The sequence below is a fragment of the Artemia sp. Qi Xiang Cuo genome, chromosome 2, assembly GCF_049724085.1.
Source record: "Artemia sp. Qi Xiang Cuo chromosome 2, ASM4972408v1, whole genome shotgun sequence".
Classification (NCBI taxonomy): Eukaryota; Metazoa; Arthropoda; class Branchiopoda; order Anostraca; family Artemiidae; genus Artemia; species Artemia sp. Qi Xiang Cuo.
The window spans coordinates 88,987,172-89,011,780 of NC_142795.1; the positions used below are offsets into that span (position 1 = coordinate 88,987,172).

At 39.5% G+C, this 24,609-nt stretch overlaps 1 protein-coding gene across 1 annotated transcript in view; it reads left to right on the forward strand.

Moving 5' to 3' along the window:
* Positions 1 to 22,543, forward strand: part of GatB (glutamyl-tRNA(Gln) amidotransferase subunit B, mitochondrial) — a 46,493-nt gene extending 23,950 nt beyond the window's left edge. The window contains exons 4-6 of the mRNA XM_089104184.1: positions 17,356 to 17,510; positions 20,978 to 21,126; positions 22,521 to 22,543. Coding sequence (XP_088960310.1) covers positions 17,356 to 17,510; positions 20,978 to 21,126; positions 22,521 to 22,528 — 312 coding nt within the window. The 3' untranslated portion in view covers positions 22,529 to 22,543. The remainder of the gene's footprint in view (positions 1 to 17,355; positions 17,511 to 20,977; positions 21,127 to 22,520) is intronic.
* Positions 22,544 to 24,609: the final 2,066 nt, after the last annotated feature.

The window sequence follows — 24,609 nt, forward strand, 5'->3', positions numbered from 1 at the left end:
CTCTCTAAAGTTTGTACGAGTATCCCTTCCATAAAAAATAATATGAAGGATTTGGAGAACCCTTAAATTACAACCTTTGCCCTGAGGGCTGTGGGGGAGTTGTCATCCTTAATGACCTAATTTCCAGACCTTAAAACTACGCTATAAAAATGGCTGTCTCAAAATTTTGATTGGATGTGTTTGGGGAAAAAGTGGGCGTGAGAGGGAGGTTAGTTGCCCTCAAATCACTTTCGACTATTAAAAAGGGCACTAGCCCTTTGAATTTCCAATCGAATGAGCCTTTTTTGAAGTTTATACAAAACCACCTTATATAAAAACCTTATATACCCCCAGAGAATAACTTAGAACCCTTGCCTTGAGGGTTGTGTGCGATTGCACTCCTCAAACACATATTTTCTTCCTAGAAATCAACTACGCTGAATAAAATGACTAACTCACAACTTTGAGTGGATGTATTTGGGGGACTGATGGGCGTGGGGGGGGCTAGTTGCCCTCCAATCACCTTCGACTATTAAAAAGGGCCCTAGCCCTTAGAATCTCCAATCGGAAGAGACCTTTTTTGAAGTTTCTACGACAACGCCTTCTACAAAAACCTTTTATGCCCCCAGGGCATTACTTAAAACCCTTGCCCTAAGGGTTGTGGGGAAGTGTCCTCCTCAAAAAAACTTTTTCTATGTGAAAATAAACTACGCTGAACAAAATGGCTGTCTCAAAATTTTTATTGGACTTTTTAGGGGAAATGATGGGCGTGGGGCGGGGGGGGGGCTAGTTGCCCTCTAAACACTTTTGACTATTAAAAAGCGCACTAGTCCTTTTAATTTTCGATCGAAATAGCTTGTTTTGAGGTTTCTACGACAACGCCTTCAGTAAAACCTTATATGTCCCAAGGGCATAACTTACAACACTTGCCCTGAAGGTTGTGGGGGAGTGTCCTCCTCAAAAACACATTTTCTATCTGGAAATCAAGTACGCTAAACAAAATAGCTATCCCAAAATTTTGATTGGATGTGTTTTGGGGAATGAGGGGCGTCAGGGGGAGAGCTAGTTGCCCTCCAATCAATTTCTAATATTAAAAAGGGCACCATCCCTTTGCATTCCCAATCGAATGAGCCTTTCTTGAGGTTTTTACGACAACAACTTCTATAAAAACCTTATATGCCCCCAGGGCAGAACTTCAAACCCTTGCCCTGAGGGTTTTGGGGGAGTGTCCTCCTCAAAAACACATTTTCTATCTGAAAATCAACTACGCTGAACAAAATGGCTATCTCAAAATTTTGATTGGATGTGTGGGGGAATGATGGGCGTGGGGGGGGGGCTAGTTGCCCTCCAATCACCTTCGACTATTAAAAAGGGAACTAGCCCTTAGAATTTCCAATCGGAAGAGACCTTTTTTGAAGTTTCTACGACAACGCCTTCTACAAAAACCTTTTATGCCCCCAGGGCATAACTTAAAACCCTTGCCCTAAGGGTTTTGGGGAAGTGTCCTCCTCAAAAACACTTTTTCTATGTGCAAATCAACTACGCTGAACAAAATGGCTATCTCAAAATTTTGATTGGATGTTGTTGGGGGAATGATGGGCGTGGGGCGGGGGGGGGGCTAGTTGCCCTCCCATCACGTTTGACGATTAAAAAGGGCACGATCCCTTTGAATTTCCAATCGAGTGAGCATTTTTTGAAGTTTCTACGACAACGCCTTCTATAAAACCTTATATGCCCCAAGGGCATAACTTGAAACCCTTGCCCTGAGGTTTGTGGGAGAGTGTCCTCCTCAAAAACATATTTTCTATCTTGAAATCAACTACGCTGAACAAAATGGCTATCCCAAAATTTTGATTGGATGGGTTGTGGGGACTGAGGGGCGTGGGGGGGGGGGGCTAGTTGCCCTCCAAACAATTTCTAATATTAAAAAGGGCACCAGCCCTTTGCATTGCCAATCGAATGAGCCTTTCTTGAGGTTTTTACGACAACAACTTCTATAAAAACCTTATATGCCCCCAGGGTAGAAATTAAAGCCCTTGCTCAGTTGGTTGTGGGGGAGTGTTATCCTTAAAAATATATTTTATATCTGGAAAAAAACTATGCTGAACAAAATGGCTATATCAGAGTTTTAATTGGAGGTGTTTGGGGGAATGATGGGCGTGGGGGGGGGGCTAGTTGCCAACCAATCACTTTCGACTATTAAAAAGGGCACCATCCCTTTGCATTCCCAATCGAATGAGCCGTTCTTGAAGTTTTTACGACAACACCTATGAAAACCTTTTATGCCCCGAGGGCATAACTTAAAACCCTTGCCCTGAGGGTTGTGGGGGAGTGTCCTCCTCAAAAATATATTTTCTATCTGGAAATCAACTACGCTGAACAAGATGGCTATCTCAAAATTTTGATTGGATGTGTTTGGGGAAGGCTGGGCGTGGGGGGGATAGGTTCCCTCAAATTACTTTCGACTATTAAAAAGGGTACTATCTCTTTGAATTTCCAATCGATTGATTCTGTTTTTAATTTTCTAAGACAACGCCTTCTATAAAAACCTTATATGCCCCCAGGGCATAACTTAAAACCCTTGCCCTGACGGTTGTGGGGGATTGTCCTCCTCAAAAACATATTTTCTATCTGTAAATCAACTACGCTGAAAAAAATGGTTATCTAAAAATTTTGATTGGATGTGTTTGGGGAAATGATGGGCTTGGGGGGGGGGGACTAGCTGCCCTCTAATCACTTTCAATTATTAAATAGGGCACTATCTCTTTGAATTTCCAATCTAATGAGCCTTTTCTGAAGTTTCTACGACACCGCCTTCTATAAAAACCTTATATGCCCCTTATAACTTAGAACCCTTGTCCTGAGGGTTGTGGTGGATTGCCCTCCTCAAACACATATTTTCTACGTGGAAATCAACTACGCTGAACAAAATGACTAACTAAAAATTTTGATTGGATGTATTTGGGGGAATTATGGGCGTGGGGGGGGGGGGCTAGTTGCCCTCCAATCACTTTCGACTATTAAAAAGGGCCCTAGCCCTTAGAATCTCCAATCGGAAGAGACCTTTTTTGAAGTTTCTACGACTACACCTTCTACAAAAACCTTTTATGCCCCCAGGGCATAACTTAAAACCCTTGCCCTAAGGGTTGTGGGGAAGTGTCCTCCTCAAAAACACTTTTTCTATGTGAAAATCAACTACGCTGAACAAAATGGCTATCTCAAAATTTTGATTGGATGTGTTTGGGGGAATGATGGGCGTGGGGGGGGGCTATTTGCCCTCCAATCAATTTCTAATATTAAAAAGGGCACCATCCCTTTGCATTCCCAAACGAATGAGCCTTTCTTGAAGTTTTTACGACAACAACTTCTATAAAAACCTTATATGCCCCCAGGGCATAACTTGAAACCCTTGCCCTGAGGGTTTTGGGGGAGTGTCCTCCTCAAAAACATATTTTCTATCTTGAAATAAACTACGCTGAACAAAATGGCTATCTCAAAATTTCTAGCGGTTGGGTTTGGGGGACTGAGGGTCCTGGGGGGAGGGGGCTAGGTGCCCTCCAATCACTTTTGACTCTTAAAAAGGGCCCTAGCCCTTAGAATTTCCAATCGGAAGAGACCTTTTTTGAAGTTTCTACGACAACGCCTTCTACAAAAACCTTTTATGCCCCCAGGGCATTACTTAAAACCCTTGCCCTAAGGGTTGTGGGGAAGTGTCCTCCTCAAAAAAACTTTTTCTATGTGAAAATCAACTACGCTGAACAAAATGGCTATCTCAAAATTTTGATTGGATGTTTTTGGGGGAATGATGGGCGTGGGGCGGGGGGGGGGGCTATTTGCCCTCCAATCACTTTCGACTAATAAAAAGGGCACTAGCCCTTTGAATGTACAATCAAATGAGCCTTTATTGAAGTTTCTCCGACACTGCCTTCTATAATAGCCTTATATGTCCCCAGGGCATAACTTAAAATCCTTGCCCTGGGTGTTGTGGAGGCTTTACCTCCTCAAAAACATATTTTCCATCTGGAAATCAACTACGCTGAACACACGGACTACCTAAAAATTTTGATTGGATGGGTTTGGGGGATTGAGGGGCGTGGGGGGGGGCTAGGAGCCCTCCAATCAATTTCTAATATTAAAAAGGGCACCAGCCCTTTGCAGTCCCAATCGAATGAGCCTTTCTTGAGGTTTTTACGACAACAACTTCTATAAAAACCTTATATGCCCCCAGGGCATAACTTAAAACCCTTGCCCTGAGGGTTGTGGGGGAGTGTCCTCCTCAAAAATATATTTTCTATCTGGAAATCAAGTACGCTGAACAAAATGGCTATCTCAAAATTTTGATTGGATGTGTTTGGGGGAATGATGGGCGCGGGGGGGGGAGCTAGTTGCCCTCCAATCAATTTCGAGTATTAAAAAGGGCACCATCCCTTTGCATTCCCAATCGAATGAGCCTTTCTTGAAGTTTTTACGACAACACCTTCTATAAAAACCTTATATGCCCCCAGGGCATAACTTAAAACCCTTGCCCTGAGGGTTGTGGGGGAGTGTCCTCCTCAAAAATATATTTTCTATCTGGAAATCAACTACGCTGAACACATTGGCTATTTCAAACTTTTGGTTGGATGTGTATGGGGGAATGATGGGCGTGGGGGGGGATAGTTGCCCCCCAGTCACTTTCGACTATTAAAAGGGCACTATCTCTTTGAATTTCCAATCGAATGATTCTTTTTTGAAGTTTCTACGACAACGCCTTCTATAAAGATCTTATATGACCTCAGGCCATAATTTAAAACCCTTGCCCCGACGGTTGGGGGGGAGTTTCCTCACCAAAAACAAATTTTATATCCTGACTAAAAATACGGTGAAAGACTTCTCTATATAAAAATTTGGTTTGGGTGTTTTTGGGGAAATGATGGGCGTGGGGGGGGGACTAGCTGCACTCCAATCACTTTCAACTATTAAATAGGGCACTATCTCTTTGAATTTCCAATCGAATGAGCCTGTTTTGAAGTTTCTATGACACCACCTTCTATAAAAACCTTATATACCCCTAGGGTTTTACTTAAAACCCTTGCCTTGAGGGATGTGGGGAAGTGCCCTCCTCAAAAACATATTTTTCACCTTGATATTAATGATGTTTAACAAAATTATTAACTCACAATTTTGATTGGAGGTGTTATGGGAACTTGTGGGCGTGGGGGGGGCTAGTGCCCTTTCAATCCCTTTCGATTGTTCAAAAAGGTCTTAGACCTTAGAATCTCCAATCGGAAGAGACCTTTTTTGAAGTTTCTACGACAACGCCTTCTACAAAAACCTTTTATGCCCCCAGGGCATAACTTAAAACCCTTGCCCTAAGGGTTGTGGGGAAGTGTCCTCCTCAAAAACACTTTTTCTATGTGAAAATCAACTACGCTGAACAAAATGGCTGTCTCAAAATTTTGATGGGATGTTTTTGGGGGAAGGAGGGGCGTGGGGCGGGGGGGGGCTAGTTGCCCTCCAATCACTTTCGACTATTAAAAAAGGCACTAGTCCCTGGAATTTCCAATCGAATGCGCCTTTTTTGAAGTTTCTACGACAACGCCTTCTATAAAACCTTATATGCCCCCAGGGCATAACTTCAAACCCTTGCCCTGAGGGTTGTGGGCGTGATGATGGCTTGGGGGGGGGGGACTAGCTGCACTCCAATCACTTTCAACTATTAAATAGGGCACTATCTCTTTGAATTTCCAATCGAATGAGCCTTTTTCGAAGTTTCTACGACAACGCCTTCTACAAAACCTTATATGCCCCCAGGGCATAACTTAAAACCCTTGCCCTAAGGGTTGTGGGGGAGTGTCCTCCTCAAAAACACATTTTCTATGTGAAAATCAACTACGTTGAACAAAATGGCTATCTCAAAATTTTGATTGGATGTGTTTGTGGGAATGATGGGTGTGGGGTGGGGGGGGGTCTAGTTGCCCTCCAATCACTTTCGACTATTAAAAAGGGTTTAGCCCTTTGAATTTCCAATCGAATTAGCCTTTTTTGAAGTTTCTACGACAACGCCTTCTATAAAAACCTTATATGCCCCCAGGGCATAACTTAAAACTCTTGCCCTGAGGGTTTTGGGGGAGTGTCCTCTTCAAAAACATATTTTCTATCATGAAATCCACTACGCTGAACAAAATGACTATCTTAAAATTTTGATCGGATGTGTTTGGGGGAATTATGGGCGTGGGGGGGGGGGCTAGGGGCCCTCTAATCAATTTCGAGTATTAAAAACGGCACCATCCCTTTGCATTTCCAATTGAATGAGCCTTTCTTGAAGTTTCTGCGACAACACCTTCTATAAAAACCTTATATGCCCCCAGGGCAGAACTTAAAACCCTTGCCCTGAGGGTTGTGGGGGAGTGTCCTCCTCAAAAATATATTTTGTATCCGGAAATCAATTACGCTGAACAAAATGGCTATCTCAAAATTTTGATTTGATTTGTTGGGGGGAAGGATGGGCGTCGGGGGGGGGGCTAGTTGCCCTCCAATCACTTTCGACTATTAAATTGGGCACTAGCCCTATGAATTTCTAATAAAATGAGCCTTTTTTGAAGTTTCTACGACAACACCGTCTAAAAAAAATCTTATATGCCCCCAGGGCATAACTTAAAACCCTTACCCTAAGGGTTGTGGGGGATTGTCCTCCTCAAAAACATATTTTCTATCTGGAACTCAACTACGCTGAACAAAATGGCTATCTCAAAATTTTGATTGGATGTGTTTGAGTGAAAGATGATGGGCGGGGGGGGGGCTAGTTGCCCTCCGATCCCTTCCGGCTATTAAAAAGGGCATTAGCCTTTTGAATTTCCAATCGATTAAGTCTTTTTTGAAGTTTCTACGACAGCGCTTTGTATTAAAACCTTATAATCCCCCAGGGCATAACTTAAAACCCTTGCCCTGAAGGTTGTGGGGGAGTGTCCTCCTCAAAAACATATTTTTATCAGGAAATCAACTACGCTGAACAAAATGGCTCTAAAAATTTCGATTGAATGCGTTTGGGGAGATGATGGGAGTAGGGGGGGGGGGCTAGTTGCACTCCAATCACTTTCAACTTTTTAAAAGGGAACAAACCCTTTTAATTTCCAAACGAATGAGGCTTTTTTGAAGTTTCTACGACAGCGCCTTCTATAAAAACCGTATATGCCCCCAGGGCATAACTTAAAACCCTTGCCCTGATGGTTTTGGGGAAGTGTCCTCCTCAAAAATATATTTTCTATCCTTAAAACAACTACGCTGAACAAAATGGCTATCTCAAAATTTTTGAGTGGATGTGTTTTGGGGGATTGATGGGCGTGGGGAGGGCTAGTTGCCCTCCAATCATTTTCGACTATTAAAAATGCCACTAGAACCCTCGATTTCCAATCAAATGAGCCACCTTTGAAGTTTCTACGACGAACCCTTTCATATGAAGTGCCTCTGGGAAAAAAAATAATAATAAAACATTGGAGCCGTATAGCCTTTACTATAGGCAACGCTACAGCGTTGCCTCTGAAAATGTCAAGCCTTACAATCACTTTTGACTAGTAAAAAGGGAACCAGGCCTTACGATTTCCAATCGAATGAGCCCTTTTTGAAACGACAACGCTTTCTATAAACACCTAATATGCCCCCAAGGCACAAATTGCAACCCTTACCCTAAGGTCTGTTAGGGTGGTTGTCATCCTCTAAGACCTAATTTACAGAATTTTCAACTTCTTTAAACAAAATGGCTATCTCAAAATTTTGATTAGATGTGTTTGGGGAAATGGTGGGCGTGAGAGGGGTGGTAGTCGCTCTTCAATCGCTTTCAACTATTAAAAATGGCACTAGCCCTTTCAATTTCCAATCAAATGAGCCCTTTTAAAGTTTCTACGACAACACTTTCAATAAAAATCTTATATACCCCCAGGTCATAACTTACAACCCTTGCCCTGAGGGCTGAGGGGGTGTCATTGTCAAAGACCTAATTTCCAGAACTTTCTACTACGTTGAACTAAATGGCTATCTGCAATTTTTGATTGGATGTGTTTGGAGTAATGGTGGGCGTTAGAGAGGGGTTAGTTACCCTCCAATCACTTTCGACTGGTAAAAAGGACACTAGCCTTCTCAATTTGGGGCAATAGCCCCCAGGGCATAACTTACAACCCTTGCCCTGAGGGCTGAGGGGGTGTCATTCTCAAAGACCTAATTTCCAGAACTTTCTACTACGTTGAACGAAATGGCTATCTGAAAATTTTGATTGGATGTGTTTGGAGGAATGGTGGGCGTGAGAGGGGGGATAGTTACCCTCCAATCCTTTTTGACAATTAAAAAGGGCACTAACCCACTCAATTTCCAATTAAATGAGCCCCTTTTGAAGTTTTACGACAACTCTATGTATAAAAACCTTATAGGCCCCAAGGACATAACTTACAACCTTTGCCCTTGGGGCTCTGGGGGGTTTGTCATCATTAAGTACATAATTTCCAGAACTTACAACTACGTTGAACAAAATGTCTATCTTTAAACTTTGATTGAATTTTTTTGGGGAAATGGTGGGCGCGAGAGGGGGGTTAATTACTCTCCACTCACTTTCGACTATTAAAAAGGGCAATTTCAATTTCCAAACAAATGAGCCCTTTTTGAAATTTCTACAACACCTTTCTATATAAACCTTATATGCCCCCAGGGCATAACTTACAACCCTTGCACTGAGGGTTGTGGGGGATTGTCCTCCTCAAAAACATATTTTCTATCATGAAATCCACTACGCTGAACAAAATGACTATCTTAAAATTTTGATCGGATGTGTTTGGGGGAATTATGGGCGTGGGGGGGGGGGCTAGTTGCCCTCTAATCAATTTCGAGTATTAAAAACGGCACCATCCCTTTGCATTTCCAATTGAATGAGCCTTTCTTGAAGTTTCTGCGACAACACCTTCTATAAAAACCTTATATGCCCCCAGGGTATAACTTAAAACCGTTGCCCTGAGGGTTCTGGGGGAGTGTCCTCCTCAAAAATATATTTTGTATCCGGAAATCAATTACGCTGAACAAAATGGCTATCTCAAAATTTTGATTTGATTTGTTTGGGGGAATGATGGGCGTAGGGGGGGGGCTAGTTGCCCTCCAATCACTTTCGACTATTAAATTGGGCACTAGCCCTATGAATTTCTAATAAAATGAGCCTTTTTTGAAGTTTCTACGACAACACCGTCTATAAAAAACCTTATATGCCCCCAGGGCATAACTTAAAACCCTTGCCCTAAGGGTTGTGGGGGATTGTCCTCCTCAAAAACATATTTTCTATTTGGAACTCAACTCCGTTGAACAAAATGGCTATCTCAAAATTTTGATTGGATGTGTTTGAGTGAAAGATGATGGGCGGGGGGGGGGCTAGTTGCCCTCCAATCACTTTCGATTATTAGAAAGGGCACTAGCCCTTTGAATTTCCAATCGAATGAGCTTTTTTTGAACTTTCTACGACAGCGCTTTATAATAAAACCTTATATGCCCCCAGGGCATAACTTAAAACCCTTGCCCTGAAGGTTGTGGGGGAGTGTCCTCCTTAAAAAACATATTTTTATCAGGAAATCAACTACGCTGAACAAAATGGCTCTAAAAATTTCGATTGAATGCGTTTGGGGAGATGATGGGAGTAGGGGGGGGGGGCTAGTTGCACTCCAAACACTTTCAACTATTAAAAAGGGCACGATCCCTTTAATTTCCAAACGAATGAGGCGTTTTTGAAGTTTCTACGACAACGCCTTCTATAAAAACCTTATATGCCCCCAGGGCATAACTTAAAACCCTTGCCCTGAGGGTTTTGGGGAAGTGTCCTCCTCAAAAATATATTTTATATCCTTAAATCAACTACGCTGAACAAAATGGCTATCTCAAAATTTTTTATTGGATGTGTTTTGGGGGATTGATGGGCGTGGGGGGGCTAGTTACCCTCCAATAATTTTCGACTATTAAAAAGGGTACTAGAACTCTCGATTTCCAATCAAATGATCCCCTTTTGAAGTTTCTACGACGACCCCTTCCGTATTAAGTGCCTCTGGGGGAAAAAATAATAATAAAACGTTGGAGCCAGATGGCCTTTACTATAGGCAACGCAATAGCGTTGCCTCTGATAATGTCTAGCCTTTCAATCACTTTTGACTAGTAAAAAGGGAACCAGGCCTTACGATTTCCAATCGAATGAGCCCTTTTTGAAACGACAACGCTTTCTATAAACACCTAATATACCCCCAAGGCACAAATTGCAACCCTTACCCTAAGGTCTGTTAGGGTGGTTGTCATCCTCTAAGACCTAATTTACAGAATTTTCAACTTCTTTAAACAAAAGGGCTATCTCAAAATTTTGATTAGATGTGTTTGGGGAAATGGTGGGCGTGAGAGGGGTGGTAGTCGCTCTTCAATCGCTTTCAACTATTAAAAATGGCACTAGCCCTTTCAATTTCCAATCAAATGAGCCCTTTTGAAGTTTTTACGACAACACTTTCAATAAAAATCTTATATACCCCAGGGCATAACTAACAACCTTGGCCCTAAGTGCTGCGGGGTTTTTTCTCTCCAAGATCGAACTTTCAAACCTTTCTACTATATTGAACAAAATGGTTATCTGCAAATTTTGATTGGATGTGTGTGATGGAATGGTGAGCGTGAGAGGGGGGTTATTTACCCTCCAATCACTTTCGACTGGTAAAAAGGACACTAGCCTTCTCAATTTGGGGCAATAGCCCCCAGGGCATAACTTACAACCCTTGCCCTGAGGGCTGAGGGGGTGTCATTCTCAAAGACCTAATTTCCAGAACTTTCTACTACGTTGAACGAAATGGCTATCTGAAATTTTTGATTGGATTTGTCTGGAGGAGTGGTGGGTGTGAGAGGGGGGATAGTTACCCTCCAATCCTTTTAGACAATTAAAAAGGGCACTAACCCACTCAATTTCCAATTAAATGAGCCCCTTTTGAAGTTTTACGACAACTCTATGTATAAAAACCTTATAGGCCCCAAGGACATAACTTACAATCTTTGCCCTGGGGGCTCTGGGGGGTTTGTCATCCTTAAATACATAATATCCAGAACTTTCAACTACTTTGAACGAAATGTCTATCTCTAAACTTTGATTGAACTTTTTTGGGGAAATGGTGGGCGCGAGAGGGGGGTTAGTTACTCTCCACTCATTTTCGACTATTAAAAAGGGCAATTTCAATATCCAATCAAATGAGCCCTTTTTGAAAGTTCTACAACAACTTTCTATATAAACCTTATATGCCCCCAGGGCATAACTTACAACCCTTGCACTGAGGGCTCTGAGGGGGTTATCATCCTAAAAGACCAAATTTCCAGAACTTTCAACTACGTTGAAAAAAATGGATATCTCAAAATTTTGTTTGTATGTGTTTGGGAAAATGGTGGGCGTGAGAGGGGTGTTAGTCGCTATCCAATCACTTCCAACTATTAAAAAAGGCACTAGCCCTTTCAATTTCCAATTGAATGAGCCCTTTTGAAGTTTCTACGACAACGCTTTCAATAAAAACTTTATATGCCCCCAGGGTATAACTTACAACCCTTGCCCTGAGGGCTGTGGCCGGAGGGGTTGTAATCCTTAAAGACCTAATTTCCTTAAAGACCGAATAAAATGGCTATCTCAAAATTTTGAGTGGATGTGTTTGGGTAAATGGTGGGCGTGAGAGGGGGGTTAGTTGCCCTCAATTCACTTTCGACTATTAAAAAGTGCACTAGCCCTTTGAATTTCCAATCGAATGAGCCCTTTTTGCTCAAAGGTATAATTTCCTGAACTCTGAACGTCTTGGGACAAATTGGCTATCTCAAAATTTTTATTGGATGTGTTTGGGGAAATGGTGGGCTTGGAACGGGTGTTAATTGCCTTCCAATCACTTTCGACTATTAAAAAAGGCACTAGCCATTTCAATTTCCAATCGAATGAGCCGTTTTTGAAGTTTCTACGACAACGCGTTATATAAAAACCTTATATGCCCCAGGGCATAACTTACAACTCTTGCCCTGAGGGCTCTGGGGGGGGGGGGTTGTCATCCTTAAAGACCTAATTTCCAGAACTTAAAACTATGTTGAATAGAATAGCTATCTCAAAATTTTGATTGGATGTGTTTGGGAAAAAGGTGGGCGTGAGAGGGGGGTTAGTTGACCTCCAATTATTTTCTACTATTAGAAAGGGCACTAGCCCTTTGAATTTCCAATCGATTGAGCCTTTTTTGAAATATCTCCGACAACGCCTTCTATAAAAACTTTATGTCCCCAGGGCATAACTTACAACCCTTGCCCTGAGGGCTGTGGCGGGAGGGGTTGTCATCCTTAAAGACCTAATTTCCAAAACTTTCAACTACGTTGAATAACATGGCTATCTCAAAATTTTGATTGGATGTGTTTGGGGAAAAGGGGGCGTGAGAGGGGGGTTAGTTGCCCTCAAATCACTTTCGACTATTAAAAAGGGCACTAGCCCTTTGAATTTCAAATCGAATGAGCCCTTTTTGAAGTTTCTACGACAAATATTTCAATAAAAACCTTATATGCCCCCAGTACATAACTGATAACCCTTTCCTTGAAGACTGTGGGGGAAGTTTTTCGCTCAAAGGTATAATTTCCTGGACTTTGAACGTTGTAGGACAAATTGGATATCTCAAAATTTTAATTGGATGTGTTTGGGGAAATGGTGGGCGTGGTAGGGGTGTTAGTTGCCTTCCAATCAGTTTCGACTATGAAAAAGGGCACTAGGCATTTCAATTTCAATCGAATGAGCCGTTTTTGAAGTTTCTACGACAACGCGTTCTATAAAAACCTTATAGGCCACCAGGGCCAAACTACCAACCCGGGTCCTGCGGGCTGGGGGGGGGGGGGGGTTGTCATCCTCAAACACCTAATTTCCAGAACTTAAAAGTACGTTTAATAACATGGCTATCTCAAAATTTTTATTGGATGTGTTTGGGGGAAAGGGGGGCGTGAGAGGGGGGTTGGTTGCCCTCCAATCACTTTTGACTATTAAAAAGGGCACTGGCCCTTTGAATTTTCAATCGAATTATGCCTTTTTAGAAATTTCAACGCCTTCTATAAAAACCTTATGTGTCCCCAGGGCATAACCTAGAACCCTTGCCCTGAGGGTTGTGGGGGAATGTCCTCCGCAAAAGTATATTTTTTATCTGGAAATCAACTACGTTGAACAAAATGGCTGTCTCAAAATTTTGATTGGATGTGTTTGGGGGAATGATGGGCGTGGGGGGTCTATTTCCCCTCCAATCACTTTCGACTATTAAAAAGAGCACTAGCCACTCCAATTTCCAATCGAATTAACCCTTTTCAAAGTCTCTAAGACAACTCCTTCGAGACGAAGTGCCCTGGTACGGAAAAAAACAAAAACCAAAAAAAAAAAAAAAATAGTACATTTTTCCAAAATCGTTCTTTACTTCGGCAGCGCGATTGCGCTGCCTATGATACTCATGCGTCTTTTTCTTGGGGGGAATTATAAGAAGGAAGAGCTGTAGCACCCATAAAATCCATGGAAAATACGGATTTTATTCTGGAAAATATTGAGCACATGGGGAATCTAAATCACCTTGGAGATTCTTAGTGTATTATTATCCACGGCCAAATTCTATTAATATAAGGTTTTGCCATATATGGGTTCAAATTAATTGAATTAGCTTGAGCTTCAGTTTGAAATCATATTTTGAAATTTTAGTTTGAAGTTGAGATTTTGAGCTGAGTTTAAAATTAATTTGAAATTTTTTGTTTTAAATTTGAAGCTCAGTTTTGAAGTTGTAGGTTCTTAACTTAGACCATCTATTTGAGTTTGAAGTTATGAATTGATTTTTAGTGTGAAATTTTAGTTGTAAGTTTGAAGTTGAGTTTCAAAAATGAATTTCAAGTTTTGAAATTAACGTGAAATTGAGGTTCAATAGCATCCAGTTGTACATGCTTACCTTAGAATTTAGGTCATCCCCAGATCATAGGCAGCACAATAGCAATGTTGGCACAATGTATTTTGTTTTTTTCGTGGTCTTTAGACCAGGGTACTTCGTATATAATAAGTCGTTGTAGAAACTTCGAAAAGGGCTCATTCAATTGGAAATTGGAGTGGCTTGTGCCCTTTTTAATGGTCGAAAGTGATTGGAAGGCAACTAACACCCCTTCCACGTCCACCATTTCCCGAAACAAATTTAATCAGAATTTTGAGATAGCCATTTTGTTCAGCGTAGTTGATTTCCAGATAGAAATTATGTCTTCGAGGAGGTCACTCCTCAAATCACAACCCTCAGGACAAGGGTTTTAAGTTATACCCTGGGGGCATATAAAAACGATGTTGGCACAATATGTTATTTATTATTTTTTCCTATAGACCAGGGCACTTCGTATCGAAGAAGTTGTCGTAGAAACTTCGAAAAGGGCTCATTCAATTAGAAATTGTAGTGCCTTGTGCCCTTTTTAATAGTCGAAAGTGAATGGAGGTAAACTAACACCCCTTCAACACCCACCATTTCCCCAAACATCCAATTAAAATTTTGGGATAGCCCTTTTGCTAAGCGTAATTGATTTCCCGATAGAAAGTACGTTTTTGAGGAGGACACTCCCCCACAGCCCTCAAGGCAAGGGTTGTAAGTTATGCCCTGAGGGCATATAAGGTTTTAATAGAAGGTGTTGTCGTAGAAACTTCAAAAAGTTCTCGTTCGATTGGGAATTCAAAGGTCTAATGCCCTATTTGATAGTTGAAAGGGATTTGACGGTAACTAACCCCTCTCTCACGCCCATCTGTCCCCCAAACACATCCAATCAAAATTTTTAGATTGCCGGTTTGTTCAGCGTAGTTGATTTACAGATAGAAATTTGATTTTTGAGGAGGACACTCCCCCAGAGCCCTCAGGGCAAGGGTTGTAAGTTATGCCCTGGGGGCATATAAGGTTTTTTATAGAAAGCGTTTTATTAGAAACTCCAAAAAAGGGTCATTTGATTGAATATTCAAAAGGCTAGTGCCCTTTTTTATAGTTGAAAGTGATTGGAGGGCAACTAACCCCCCTCTCACGCCCACCATTTCCCAAAACACATCCAATCAAAATTTTGAGATAGCCATGTTCAACGTAGTTGAAAGTTCTGGAAATTATTTTTTTAAAAACCAACCACCACCCAACCACCCCCCCCCCACCCCCCCCCCCCCCCCCCCCCCCCAGGGCAAGGGTTATAAGTTATGCCCTTGGGGCATATAAGGTTTTTATAGAACGCATTGCCGTAGAAACTTCAAAAAGGGCTTATTCGATTGGAAATTTAAATGGCTAGTGCCCTTTCTAATAATCGAAAGTGATTGGGAGGCAACTAACACCCCTTCCACGCCCATAATCTCCCCAAAAACATCCAATCGAAATTTTGAGATAGCCATTTTGTTCCATGCAGTTTAAAGTTCAGGAAATTATACCTTTGATTAGAACATTCCCCCCACAGTCTTCAGTGCAAGGGTTATAAGTTATGCCCTGGGGCATATAAGTTTTATTGAAATCTTTGTCGTAGAAACTTAAAAAAGGGCTCATTCGATAGGAAATTCAAAACACACTTTTTTCCCCAAACACATCCAATCTAAATTTTTAGATAGCCATTTTGTTCAACGTAGTTGAAAGTTTTGGAAATTAGCTCTTTAAGGATGACAACCCCTCCACCCCCCCAGCCCTCAGGGCAGGGGTCGTAAGTTATGCCCTGGGGGCATATAAGGTTTTTAAACCCTTTATTTGCCTTTATGTTTAAAAACTAAATGTTGCCTTAAGATTAAATCAAAATGCTCTGTGTTAATGCTAATTCCCAATAAGGCATCTCAGATGTATCCCAAGAACGACTGAGGGTATTATGTTCAAACTTTCGGGACTACTTCTGCTCTTAAAATTTAACCCAATCAAAATAGCGTAAGTGTATCCAAGCTATCAAAGAAAGTAAACAGATTTTTTGGCGAATGGTATCAAGTTTTCCATTTCAGGTCAACTAGAGGAGGTATGAAACTAAATTAAACACTACTATTTGTGTCCAGATTTTTAAAAGGGTGTAAAAATTGCTGAAAATTTTTCTCCAGCATACAAATAGCAGGCCAAATTATAAATTCTTAAAAAAACGAAAAGATTTAAAGTATTATTTTATTTTTGCCTGAAAAGACTAGGTCATTATAAAACGAACAGAAATTAATTAAAAAATCTTTTTCCACAAAATAAGTTTTTCAAAGAAAAGTAAAGAACTTCATTAAACAAAATATAAGCAAAAATAAATGGGGGGAGAAATAATTTTCAGACCTTTCAACTACGTAGAACAAAATGGCCAGATCAAAATGTTGATCGAAAATGTTTGGGGAAATGATGGGCGCGTGGGGGGGGGATTCTCCCTCCGAATACTTTCGACTATGAAAAAGGACAATGGCTCTTTCAATTTACAGTCGAATGAGCCCTTTTTCCGATTTCCAATCGAATGAGCCCTTCTCGAAGTTTTTACGACAACTCCTTCGATACGAAGTGCCCGGGTATGGAGAAAAAAAAAAAACACATTGTGCCCACATCGTTCTTTCCTTAGGCAGTAAAAACGAATAATTGGAAACCAAAGTGAAATAATAGAAGATATAAATCTTCAGATGGCTCTACAGTTATTATCTAGTGCCATCATGGAAATATCTCATTTGCCTGCATATGGTATGGCGTCCTCAGCGTAGAAAAAGAGAAAGATCTAAGAAAAATTTAAAAATAGTGGGGGGGGGGATTCTCCCTCCGAATACTTTCGACTATGAAAAAGGACAATGGCTCTTTCAATTTACAGTCGAATGAGCCCTTTTTCCGATTTCCAATCGAATGAGCCCTTCTCGAAGTTTTTACGACAACTCCTTCGATACGAAGTGCCCGGGTATGGAGAAAAAAAAAACACATTGTGCCCACATCGTTCTTTCCTTAGGCAGTAAAAACGAATAATAGGAAACCAAAGTGAAATAATAGAAGATATAAATCTTCAGATGGCTCTACAGTTATTATCTAGTGCCATCATGGAAATATCTCATTTGCCTGCATATGGTATGGCGTCCTCAGCGTAGAAAAAGAGAAAGATCTAAGAAAAATTTAAAAATAGAAAGAATCTGAAATCGAAAGAGAATTGAAAAAGAAGAATAAAAATAAGGAATTGGATTTATTTTTTTTCTGTTTTGATTTTAGACTCTCCATTTTTAAAAAACTCTTGTTGTTTAACCTCTATTGCTTTTTGAACGGTTAGGCCCTCTTATTGTATGCAGACAAGTTATTCGTTTGATTGTTCTTCTGCTTTTTCTCCCTACTGGCCATAGACCCGTTGTTGTCTAGATTTATTTTTTTAATTTTGATTGAATTTTATTTGTAGACGGGCTACCAAATTACTCAACAGAGAAAACCAATTGCTCAAAATGGCTATATTGAGTTCCTCGATGGAAAAAGTGAGAAGAAAAAAGTACATATCAAACAAATTCAGTTAGAGCAAGACAGTGGGAAAAGTCTTCATGACTCGGCTAATGAAAGGTACATGTTTTTCTAGAGGAATAATTTGAGAACAATATTAGCTGTTAGTATATTTTATTATTAGATGTTAGAACAGCAGTATTGACAACACTGGACCAACTTGGACCAGTGATTAATGATTTGTTTTTCTTTACGTTTGTTCAATATTAGAGACACTATCTAGAAATTTTTTAAATATTATTTTAAGTTTATTGATAGATATTAAAACCGTTGCGTTATCCCGTTTGGACCAAAAACCAATGAAACGTCTCTTGTTTTGTCTCGCCTGTGAAATACAAGAGGAATAAAAACAAGAGGAATCATTTAAAAAAAACTTTAAGTTTAAAATTTTTTAGTAAAACTTTTAATAATAACAAAACTGACCAACCACAAACCGTCAGAAATATCTTAAAATTCAAAAAAGAAAACTTTTGGTGATGTAAATATTCATTTTCCAAGCACTGATGTCCTCGAGAATGAATCGGAAATTTTATTTTTTCAAAAATTCGAAAACGGAACTTGACCATGTTTATCACTTTCAAATATCTCACGATTTTTCAAATTTTGTTTATGTTTTGACGTCCAGAGAAAAAAGTCCTTTTCTATTTGATTCCCCCACCCTCCGAAAATTATGATTCTAATATCATTTCTCCACGGCCAAATCCGGGGGAGAGATTATCCGGGTTGGCCCCCCCCCGAAATGTTTGACTCGTAAAAACGTAACAAACATGAATATAAACAGATTTTTTATGCATTTTTTTAGTTTTTTTTGTGTAACCCCCTCCCCCCACAAAAAAAAAATCAGTAAAACCCCCTCTGAAAAAAAAATCCTGGGTACAGCCTTGCGTTTCTCATACTGTCCATATAATCCACCCATTTTCACTTGTTTTTTTTTTTTGTTATCTCACTATACCATTGAAGTATTTTCATTTCAAAAAGCTCCTCTCATTTTTCGAGCTCATTCATAGGGGGTGGGTTTCCATCTTTCTAAAGCTGTTTCTCTCTGTCAGAGAAGCGTTTTATTATTTCTTTCTCTGTCGGTAAAATAAATTATTCTCGTTCGTCAATTCGCTTAATTGTACAGATTGGGATCTTCAGGGGTACCTAGCATAATAAAAGTGTAGGATGCCTCTCAGATAAACCTGCCTCTGAACCTATTTGAACCAGTCCCTGCAATATGTTTTAGAGTAAACAATTGCTGTCTATACTATTCTAAAAAAAGTAGAAAGGCATTATTTATCTAGAATTAAGGACTTCACATTGGGATACCTTATCTAGAAATAATATAATTATAGACGGGGGCGGGGGGTTATTAATTGAAAATAAAATGTTTCAAAAAGGGCTTTTTATTTTTATTAACGAGACGCAAACCGAAGTCATTCACATAAAATAAGGGGTCACAAGCAGGAATTCATTTAAAGTTTGGATCAGTTTTTAAATAGGTTCGTAATTGTTTTGACTGCATGGCTCTTAAAGAAAAAGATTTAGCATCGATTTAAGAAAAAAACTTCAGCAGCGGAAAAGCTTGAGCAGTTTTATTTTTCAAAAATAGATTCGGAAATTCTAGGCTGCAGCCTGCAATTAGTCCAGCTTAGAGGATGATCCGGTCGTTGTTCACTTTATTAGTGGTACTGGGTCCGTCATCTTTGCAATAACGAGAAACTATGCTAAAATATTGTTTGAAACTATGCCTTGGTATATTTGAGATAATTTATTACTACAATTCTAGGGGCCTCTAGGTTGAAGCTTGCCATTAGTCCAGCTTAGAGGATGATCCGGTCGTTGTTCACTTTATTAGTGGTACTGGGTCCGTCATCTTTGCAATAACGAGAAACTATGCTAAAATATTGTTTGAAACTATACCTTGGTGTATTTGAGATAATTTATTACTAAAATTAACGTTTTCGTACATTATATAAGGAATTGGCAATGCTAATCCATTTTCTAGCCCGTGTCATATACTGGACTAAAAAAGTGTGCGTTAATTTTTATTTCTGAAAGTTTAAGGTCTGAAACCTTCTTCAGGTCCATGTTTGAGATGGAGGGGGGGGGGGACTTTGGACATTTTCGAAGCGAACTCATTGTTGTTTGTATTTAAGATACGTGAATTTTTTCTTAGGAAGGCGTGCTCACAGAAACTTGCTTTTAGTGGGGAGGGGGTCACCAATACTTAGGAAAGGAAAAACTATACAAATTATGCTGGAAAGTGTAAACAAACTTTGTAAGAATTCTAAAATCCTGAAGTTTGGAAGGGGGCATGAAGGTCTCCTCCCATGCATATTTGCCTGTGCGTTTACCCAAAATGTAGAGACATTATACATTTAGCAGGGTGAAATGGCGAAAAAATATATAAATGTGGACTTTCTCTGTAAACTACCTTGCACGATTGGCTAATAGAAAACGAACAGAAATTTTAGCATGCAATTAAGAAAGTAACCCCTTAGAAATTTTTACGAAAACTCTGTCTATCCGTGATGAGTATGCAGATGAAATCCAAGAGAATGAAACGCGTTGCTGTTAAGGCAGTGAAACACTATTTATGTTCAAGGTTGGTAAGATCTGGATATGTTTCCTCTTCCTCCATGATTCTTTTTTTGGTTGGTAGGATCTGGATATGTTTCCTCTTCCTCCACGATTCTTTTTTCGGTTGGTAGGATCTGGATATGTTTCCTCATCCTCCACGATTCGTTTTTCTGTTGGTAGGATCTGGATATGTTTCCTCTTCCTCCACGATTCTTTTTTAGGTTTGTAGGAACTAGATATGTTTCCTCTTCCTCCACGATTCTTTTTTCGGTTGGTAGGATCTGGATATGTTTCCTCTTCCTCCACGATTCTTTTTTCGGTTTGTAGGATCTGGACATGTTTCCTCTTCCTCCACGATTCTTTTTTCGGTTGGTAGGATCTGGACATGTTTCCTCTTCCTCCACGATTCTTTTTTAGGTTGGTAGGATCTGGATATGTTTCCTCATCCTCCACGATTCGTTTTTCTGTTGGTAGGATCTGGATATGTTTCCTCTTCCTCCACGATTCTTTTTTAGGTTTGTAGGACCTAGATATGTTTTCTCTTCCTCCACGATTCTTTTTTCGGTTGGTAGGATCTGGATATGTTTCCTCTTCCTCCACGATTCTTTTTTCGGTTTGTAGGATCTGGATATGTTTCCTCTTCCTCCACGATTCTTTTTTCGGTTGGTAGGATCTGGATATGTTTCCTCTTCCTCTTCCATATAACCTTTTGAATTACTACAGACAAGAGTGGACGATGTCCCATAGAAAACGCATTGTATTCCCTTCTAGGAAAATACTCAAACTTGAGTCTAAAGTTTAGTACCGATGATAGACAGTAAATTGTCTTCCTCCCCTAGTTGGCAAGTTTCCCCCTTCCCCTCCTCAGGAGATTTGTCTATCAACGTTTTATTTTAGCTTCTTCAGTTACCCAATGACCTTTTTCATTTTTAAGCATCTTATTCCATTATTTATACTTTTTTTAGAAGCTTGATTGATTTAAACAGAGCTGGAATGGGATTGATGGAGATTGTATTTGAACCTGAGCTCTATAGTGCCGAGGAAGCTGCCAATATGGTAAATGACTTAATCTTGGTGCTGAAGAAGCTGAAGACCTGTGACTGCAAAATGGATGGTAAGATAGTTTTCATATTTTCTTCTTATTATGTATCTCGTACGTATCGTATGCACCGTATCGTATGCGTATCATCTTATGTACCAGTCCCATGCAAAAGGAGGATCCAGGAGATGGACCGGAGGCTCCGGCAACTCTGATTAATATTCGGTGAATTCACCGTCTCGTTAAGACCACTAGAAACACGCGCTGTGCTCTTTAATTCAAGTGCATTCATGGACGGAAAACTATAGGCCAGACTATATCCTGGCTTAATGGTATCAAACCCGACTTAGATTGGCTACCGGTGGGATTCTTTATGGCTTGATATCGTCTCCCACATGAACCAAGGCTGTAATCAGATAGAATTGACCATCTGCCACCTCCTAACGCCTGGAAGAGCGTAAAATCAGTGGGTCTTGAATAAAATGTAAGTACGGAAGTTTTGTTTTTTTTTGGCTAGTTTTAACCCTTTCAGACGCCAATCTGACAATGTCCATTTTAAAAATTGGTTGGCATTTTACCTTCAAACACTCTCAGCTCTATACATTCTAAAGGAAATTTCTCAAAAAAAGGAAAAAGGAAAAAAAGTAAGCTTATTTTAACACTGTCATAAATTTTTGTGAAGCTAATTTAACTTGGCTTATCCTAATTACCTTAGATTATGGGGGATGTTTTTTTTTTGTTAATCTTGGAAGTTAGTTGAAATATTAATTAATTAAGACTAATAAGTTAAAAACATTTGGGATCTAACAGCTTAAGGAGGTTTAATTGTTCCTATGAAGATTTAATTGATTTTGGGAAGCAACAAACTGTTATGTTTGAATTTTATGGGGGAAATAATCGTTGAATTTAATTAATTATTTTTTCTCATTTGTTTTCACAGTTCAACCACAGTTCACAGTTTCACAGTTCAAAACTGATGAAAATGGGATACTCCCGTAGTCTAATCTTGTCTAATCCCCTAATCTTGAAACAATCAAAACGAAAGTGTTAAATAATCGTGGTTTTCAGGTACGAACAGACCTAAGGATAGTGGCGTAATCTCTTCAAAATCCTGGAGGGGGGGAGGGGCAAAGCTGGAGCCGATTTTCCCAAGTCAAGGAAAAGTGACAGTGAAAAATGAATCATATAGTACCATAAAGGCAAAAGTATACTACAGAACACCAATTTGTTCCTGTGGTTGGTTGAATTTTGTAGGCCTATCTTAGTTTTGACAAGATTTTTGAAGACGCTAAATTTCGGCTGGGGGGAGGACAAATTCGGGTCGGGCGGGGCAGTTCTACCTTGCTTTCTACCTAAACCGCAGCAATATTATTCTATTAGCTGAATCAATTGCCTCTTGTAGCGTTGCCTATAGTAAAGGCCATACGGCTCCAATGTTTTATTATTATCATTATTATTTTTTTTTCCAGAGGTTTAAAACCTACTGTGTCCTTGGCGCTTTACTGAAAACCAATTTTATGACAGATATTTTCTTTTGTACTTAATATTGAAAATAAACATCAAAATTATAGTAACATTTTGAACTGATGAGCTTTCAGCAATTAATATCATTATACATCAAATATTCAGTTTAATATATTAGCTTTTTTAAAGTTGTTCAAGACGAATATAGTTTCACTACAAACAAGTGTTTGGATACTGCCTCCTTCCTTAACTGTAAATAAAAACCAAAAGCCTACTGCGTCATTGGCGCTTAACTGAAAAGGAATTATATTACAAATATTTTCTTTTCCAATTCTTACAGCATTGAAAATAAAAATTAAATTACAGTGAAATAAATTCTTGAACGGATGGATCTTTCAACAATTAATTTCATTATACATCAAATATTCAATTTAATGTTGTTTATACGCTCTAAGACTGTTCAAGAAGTAGGTTTTAGACTTTTGCAGTGAGAGAAGGAGGTGATACCCTAACTCTTGTTTGTAGTGATTTTTGTTCGTTTCATACTTGATTTGCATATTCAATTTAAGTTTCACTTGTTTAGATTTATTTATTAAGTTACGTTATTATCTATTGTATGTTTGTTTGCATTGATTGTTTATTTAATTTCTGTTCGTTTTAAGTTTCATTTATACTTCAATAGGAAAATATTTTTTTTCGTTTTAAGCTTGAGTTTCCTATTCAATCTAAGCATTACTCGTATTAAGATCTATTTATTCATTTATATTATTACTTGTTGTATTTTTTTTCCTATGATTGTTTATTTAATTTCTCTTCGTTTTGGGTTTCATTTATTATTTGATAGTAATTTCTGGTCGTTTTGAGTTAGAATTTTAACAGGTATTTGTATCTGCTGAGCTTAAGTTTAAAATGGCCTTTACTTTTCTTTGAAAGACTAATTTCTCGGAAAGTTTTTTTCTTAAATTAATTTTGGTTCGTTTTTGAACAAAAAGTTTTTAAAAATTCCTCCTTTCAAAATCAAACTTAAAAAAAAAATAATCAAATGTTCATCAAAGTATCAAAACAGGTATCAAAGTAACAATATCAAAGTGAAAAAATGGGTCTGTGTCAAACTTGGAGTTTTTATTATCTGACGTTTGAACTATTTTTAACAAAATGGCTATCTCAAAATTTTTATTGGATGGGTTTGGGGGGGTGGGTGGGTTAATTAACCTTTGGTCTCTTTTGGCTCTTTAAAAGTGAGCTACAACTTTCTATTTTCAATCAAATGAGTCCTCTGTGAAGTAGTGAACAAGAACTTTCAATTTCCAATCAAATGAGACCCCTCCGAAGTTTATACGAGCCTCCCTTCCATAAGGACTATATATGCCCCTAGAGCATTACTCATAACGCCTGCCTCCGGACCCTGGGGGGGGGGGGTGCGTCGACACAGGAATTTTTCTTATCTGACTTTTGAACTATTTTTAATGAAATGGCTATTATAAAAATTTTATCGGATGGGCTTGGGGAAAAAAGGGTGTGTGTGTGTGGGGGGGGGGGGGGCTAGTTGCCCTTGACTTTTGACTCTTAAAAATTGAACTAGAATTTTCAATTTCCAATCAAATGAGTCCTCTCTGAAGTTTATAGAAGTATCCCTTTCATAAGAACCTTGTACGCCCCCAGGACAACACTGACAACGCCTATCCACGGGCCCTGGGGGGAGTTATGATATCTAATTTTTGAACAATTTCCAAAAAACTGGCGATCTCAAAATTTGAAGCGGATGGGTTCGGGGAAAAAAGGGCGTGGGGGGGTGATAGTGAACTAAAACTTTCAATTTCCAATCAGATGAGCCCTCTATGAAGTTTATACAAGCATCCCTTTCATAAGAATCATACATGCCCTTAGGGCTTAACTTAGAACGCCTTCCCCCGGGCCCTGGGGGGTTGTATTGACATCGGAGTTTTTCTTATCCGACCTTTGAAGTATTTTTAACAAAATGTCTATCTCAAAATTTTCAACATATGGGTTTGGAAAAAGAAGGCGTGGGGGAGGGGGGGTAGCTGCCCCCGGATCTCTTTTGACCATTAAAAAGTGAGCTCGAACCTTCAATTT